Below are 5329 nucleotides of genomic sequence, written 5' to 3'. Positions count from 1 at the left end.
GATACACAGGTCAATGAACAGGAAGAATGAGAAATCAGGAAAGCATCCATAGTTTCGTGCACCCATGCCGTGTGATGCCATGTTTCCATTGAGCCGCTCTGATACCATGATAGATTGCGAAATATGATTGTATTGATGATGATAATTGGTGTTTACATTAAGCCTCTTGGGTTGTTTATATAGTAGAGAAGACTTGAAGACTAAGGAACTTAGTAGAGATAAATCTAGATTACAATCTTAAACTACCAAATTTAAATAATACGTAACATACTCCAATAGGAACAATCATATGCAAACTAAAATGGAACACTCAGCTTGTTTTTTCAAAATGGGGAGTTTAACCCCGGCTTCTGCATCATGATGATGCAGACGGTCTTTTATTAATATCAAAGTAGTATTAAGTCTTACATCTCACATAACTCAACCATCGCCTATAGTTGATACAAAAATCAACCAGCGGAATAAAAAGAGCAAAGTAAAACTACACATCATTGTAGCCTACTAGTATGACGCCAACCAGCCTGGCACAAGATATCCTGAGCGACCGTCAGGAGCCGTGTGCATCCAGAAACCATGGCATCCCATAATCCCTCTGGTGAAAGGAGAGCCCTTAGCTGAACCCAGTGAGCCATCATGTGAATAACCTGCAAATAATGAAAAGATTGTTTTTTTTGTTAAAGATAAGATCATTTCTTGCCCTCCAAATAGACCAACATAAAGCAGAAACCCCAACACGGATGAAAGCTTTAGATTGTCTATCTACTCCATTTAACCAATTTCCAAACATATTTGTAATATTGGTTGGAGGTGGAAGATCAAAAGTGAAACTAATCGTACGCCAAAGCAATTTAGCTAAAGGACATTCAATGAATAGATGTTCAACGGTTTCCTGTGCACCACAAAAAACACACTTCATACAACCATTTCAATGTCGTTTAGCTAAATTGTCTTTAGTTAACAAAACCTTATTACTGAGGAACCACATGAATATCCGAATTTTCAAAGGAATTTTCAAATGGAACACTCAGCTTGATGCGTCATTACAATTTAAGTATACTCTTGACCAATATGAATCATGAATCAGAGTGCAGCAAAAATGCAGAGCACACTGAGACATACTTAGTGCAGCAGAACCCTGAATTTTTGCATATAACTGAGTAAAACTATTTCTGTCATCTGGCCCTCAACCAGCGTGGAACAAGTAAAGATTCACTTGATTAAGTGAATATTCTTATTGTTTTTAGATGATGGAGACTAACACGATATCTTAGAGCACAAGGATAGTGCTGCAAAAAGAAGCATAAGCCCTCTTGAGTCTTAACTCTTGACACAGATACATACACTTGCAAAAGGCAGGATTCACGATTCAGAAGACTGCAGACACCATGTCTGCTGGATCAGATTGAGGATACAAAGAAAAAGTGGTGCTTATACGATCCCCCAAACAGTTTCTCTAAAAAATGATGGATCTCCACAAAACTAAACTGAAACAATCTACATACGCAAGAGGCCGTGCGTGCTACAACATAATTTACAGCTCGATGTACACTTTTGAGTTTTTCTTCACAAGTTTCCAACGGTAAGAAACCAAAACTGAAACCAGACACGCAAAGAATGATACACAGGTCAATGAACAGGAAGAATGAGAAATCAGGAAAGCATCCACAGTTTCCTGCACGAATGCGTGATCTGCAAGGAAGACGGAACAGGACGGACTCGCCGGCCATGGCTCGATCAGCTCATGAGCTCCTTCTCCTGGCGCACGGGAGGCGGCCCGCCGTGGGCGTGCTGCTCGGCCGAGGCCGCGCCGGAGGACATCCTGAGGTTCTGCTGCTGGTACACCTGCCGGAGCCTCTCGATCTCCTCCTTGAGCGCCTCTTGATGAGCTGCAGAGGAAAAGGGAGTGTTGGTTATTTCTTGGGGAAAAGTGGTGTTTCCTGAATCCTTGGAAGGGCGAGAGGAATGGTGTGAATTCTGAATTTCCGATGGATGGAGCACTGACCGTCCTTGAAGATCTTGTCCTGCGCCAGCGCGGCGATCCGCTGCTTGAGGTGGCTGTTGCCGACGGTGAGGATGGTCCGCTGCTGGTCCAGGAACGCCACCCGGGGAGACAGCACGGACACCTCGTTCTGCAAGGAAACGCCATTGAAACATGACATGACAGTTCCGTTAGAATGGCAGTAATCCACATGCATGCATGCATCCAGTTAATTAAGCTTTGACCGATGACTTGTCAGATTAATCTCCCTGGCTGGCTGCATTATTCACGAACATCCTGTCCGAAGCAACACTTAACTAGTCGCCTCCATCTCCATGTGCACCCACGAGGCGACGAGTAAAACCCTCACTGACGCCACAAGTGGACGACTATTGTTAAATGCTACCGGTAGTAAGCACACTGCATGATCATTGCTTAGGACAGCAATCAGATGTGTCGCTAGCTTAGCTAGGATCTGCATGTGCCGTACCTGCACTACTAGGAGTAGCCATGCATGGAAGAAGTTGATCTGATCCACCGAGCAGGCCGGCCGAGGGACCAGCACTCCATCCATCGGCACATCGCGTGAAGCGCCATGTGCGTTTGGATCGCGCCAGGCAGCCGGGGGGCGTTGGTAGGTACCGTACGGGTGGTAAAGGACATCGCCGTGCATGTGCACGCGACGAGGCCCAGCCGCCCGGCCGCCCGGGGAGCCCGCCTACTAGCTCCATCATTTCTCGTCTCGTCCCGGCATCATCCCACATGGCTTCTCCACCATATGTTGATCCTCAGCTAGCTACCTTGCGTGCTAGGCGTTGCTGCTTGCTAAGCCACACAGCATGTGCCGATCCGTCCACCTCTAACCCCCCTCTAGCTAGTGCGGCGATTAATGTGTTTGTCTGTGCAAAGTCCTAAACAAGCAATGCGTACGCACGGAGCGACATGTTCGTGTCATTGCGTCGTTGTGTGTGTGTGTGCATGTCGCAGGGTTTTTATTTTTCTCGGCATATACTCTCGAAATCTCGCTGGTAACAGGTTTTCTTTGTACCTACCGGTACAAAAAAATGCTGGCCGGTATTTACGAAATTTGTGTAATTAACTCAAATTTGATAAATTTTGAAAAATTCTGGATACATTTTACATTTTGTGAAAATCTCGTCCGGTATTTGGACAGGTCTTTCCGGTAACCGGTAATACCGGTGCCCACAGGTATATTTTAGAGAACGAGAAGAAAAACATTGACATGTCGAAGAGAAAATAGAAATGGTATGGTGGTATTGCGATAATAACTACCTTAGGAGTGACACATTTGCATGCATGCTTGATGATTCATCGGTGTGATACTATACATCCTTCTGACGAATAGGGCACACGCGTACTTCAAAGCAATTTTTGACCGAAAGAACTAAGCATGTAATCGATATGGGTAGATTTAGTTTTGAAGACATTTCCTAATTACATCAAATTTTCATCAAATAGTACTCGTGTCATTGGACTAATTCTTGGTCAAAACGAGAGCTTGGAATACGCATGCGACTTATTCATCCAAACGCTGGGAGTATGTGTTTACGGATTTTCCTCAAGCATATACACATCTGTCCACCGCGCACGTTGTTTTCTACTCTATTTTCTTGCAAGGTTGGAGAGGCATGCAATGCACCAAGTGGAGGAACCGTTGTGCAAGCTCTTTGAAGCAAAAAAAAAAACAAAAATCCTACTCTAGCTATCTGGAATTGAGATCCATTTCGACTTTCGAGCAACTAAATATAAAAGTATCTAGCTAGCTGCTTAGATCGGTTCCTTCAAACCTAGAAATTTAGAGCCTAACAGCAACACCCTGGTTCATTGATGCTTAATCAGCTAGCGGAATGCGTCTATGTATGTATGAGTACGTACCTGCAGCGTGGTGACGCACCGCTCTAGCTCGGAGATGTACTGCAGCTTCCTCACCCGCGACCTCTGAGCCGACTGACGATTTGCAAGTATCCTGGAAACACACAATTCAGTCCATAATTCAAGCTATAGCTACCACTACCATACACAAGGAGGTCCATCCATGCATGCATTGGCATTGGCACTCAAGCTCACCTCTTGACCCTCTTGGGGTCTCGGATCGTCTCCGTCGACGAGGTCGGCGTGGCTTGCCCCGGCGCCGTCTCCTCGGGGTCGTTGGCCCCGTCGTTCTTCTCGTTCCCGTACCGATCCTTGCGCTTGTCCCCGTCGCTGTCGCTGCTGCCGTTCTCGGACCCGGGCGCCGTGGACCCGCCCTCGTCGGGGAACATGGACATGAGCTGGTCATCGTCCAGCCTGTCGAAGTCGCCGGCACCCGGCGCCACCTCCACGAAGGCCACGGAGTCGCTCAGCGACCGGCGGTGCGCGCCCCGCCGCGCCGCCGCGAACTCGGCGAACTCGTCCGCCCAGGCCGCCGCCGCGCCCACGCCCACGCCGTGGTGGTGTCCGTCGACGCCCGCGCCGGTCCCGGGCCAGTGGTGCGCGCCGGCGGCCATCGGGATCTTGGGCGGGAGCTGCGCCATGCTTAAAGCGGCAATGTGCAACAGCAGCTAGCTAGACTCCGGCCGCCCTCCCGCCCGGTGCTAGCTTAGCTTAACTAGCTGCGTAATGTGCCGGCGCGCGTAGAGCTTTGTTTTATACCGGTGCTTAGGCTGCAGCCACTCACTAGAGCCTAGTTGCACCGTGTTTGGTTGAGATGGAGATGGGGAGATTGATGGGAATTGGAATCGGGGAGTCACATGGGACGAGACTTTTGGAACATGAGGATGACAGCCTGAGCCAGCCTAGCTTGGCCGGCCGGAGCTAGGATGGATGATCGAAGGTGGTGGTGGGGATGGACGGTTTAAGCGGGCCGGTTTTAAGTAGGTGGGCAGGAATCCCCATCCACGTGCCGCTGTCCATGGATCTCATTCTCCCATCATTGCCTCATCGCCCGAGCTGCCTGTGCATATATGGCGAGAGCTGGATCTCGCCGTCGTTGTCATCCAAAACGGGCGTTCTTGCATCATCTCAGCAGCAGCAGCGGCGGCGGCTAGATCTGCTTGTGTGTTTGTCAGTCAGTGCGTGTTTTGAATGGGCATGCAATTCTGAATTTGCGTTGCGATCAGACTGATTAAGCCGGAGAATTCATCTCAGTGTCGAACCGGCCAGCATCAAAGTGCCGCTCCATCGTCGACGCATGGAAAGGAACTGCAGACACGAAACCGTGTCAGGTTGCATTCCGCCGGAAAGCTAGCTGCGTGCGCGCGGATCATTTCGTCAGACACGACCATGTTCGCAAATCCCTCAGCCTCGGGATCAGAGATCTCGCCGCGTCCAGTTCCACGGGAATCTTCTGTC

The 5329-nt window shown here is 48.9% G+C and overlaps 1 protein-coding gene across 1 annotated transcript; it reads right to left on the bottom strand.

The window, feature by feature from the left end:
* Nucleotides 1-1734: 1734 nt before the first annotated feature.
* Nucleotides 1735-4281, bottom strand: LOC124658993 (basic leucine zipper 6-like). The gene is made up of 4 exons (XM_047196970.1): nt 4067-4281; nt 3875-3965; nt 2003-2129; nt 1735-1886 (listed from the first exon to the last, which is right to left on the bottom strand). The coding sequence occupies exons 1-4, from the start codon at nt 4264-4266 to the stop codon at nt 1735-1737; spliced, it is 570 nt and encodes a 189-aa protein (XP_047052926.1). The 5' UTR covers nt 4267-4281.
* Between the last annotated feature and the right edge of the window lie 1048 nt (nt 4282-5329).

This window comes from Lolium rigidum, chromosome 6 (genome assembly GCF_022539505.1).
Source record: "Lolium rigidum isolate FL_2022 chromosome 6, APGP_CSIRO_Lrig_0.1, whole genome shotgun sequence".
Classification (NCBI taxonomy): Eukaryota; Viridiplantae; Streptophyta; class Magnoliopsida; order Poales; family Poaceae; genus Lolium; species Lolium rigidum.
The sequence above is the reverse complement of the archived record's forward strand: the minus strand, read 5'-3'. Positions and strand labels throughout refer to the sequence as shown.

Excerpts from the sequence above, each read along its gene's own strand:
- LOC124658993 (XM_047196970.1), bottom strand. The coding sequence starts at position 4,266 with ATGTCCATGTTCCCCGACGAGGGCGGGTCCACGGCGCCCGGGTCCGAG. Across the intron at positions 3,966-4,066 it reads GACCCCAAGAGGGTCAAGAG|GATACTTGCAAATCGTCAGT; the intron begins GTGAGCTTGAGT and ends GTGTGTTTCCAG. Across the intron at positions 1,887-2,002 it reads GGACAAGATCTTCAAGGACG|CTCATCAAGAGGCGCTCAAG; the intron begins GTCAGTGCTCCA and ends TTTCCTCTGCAG.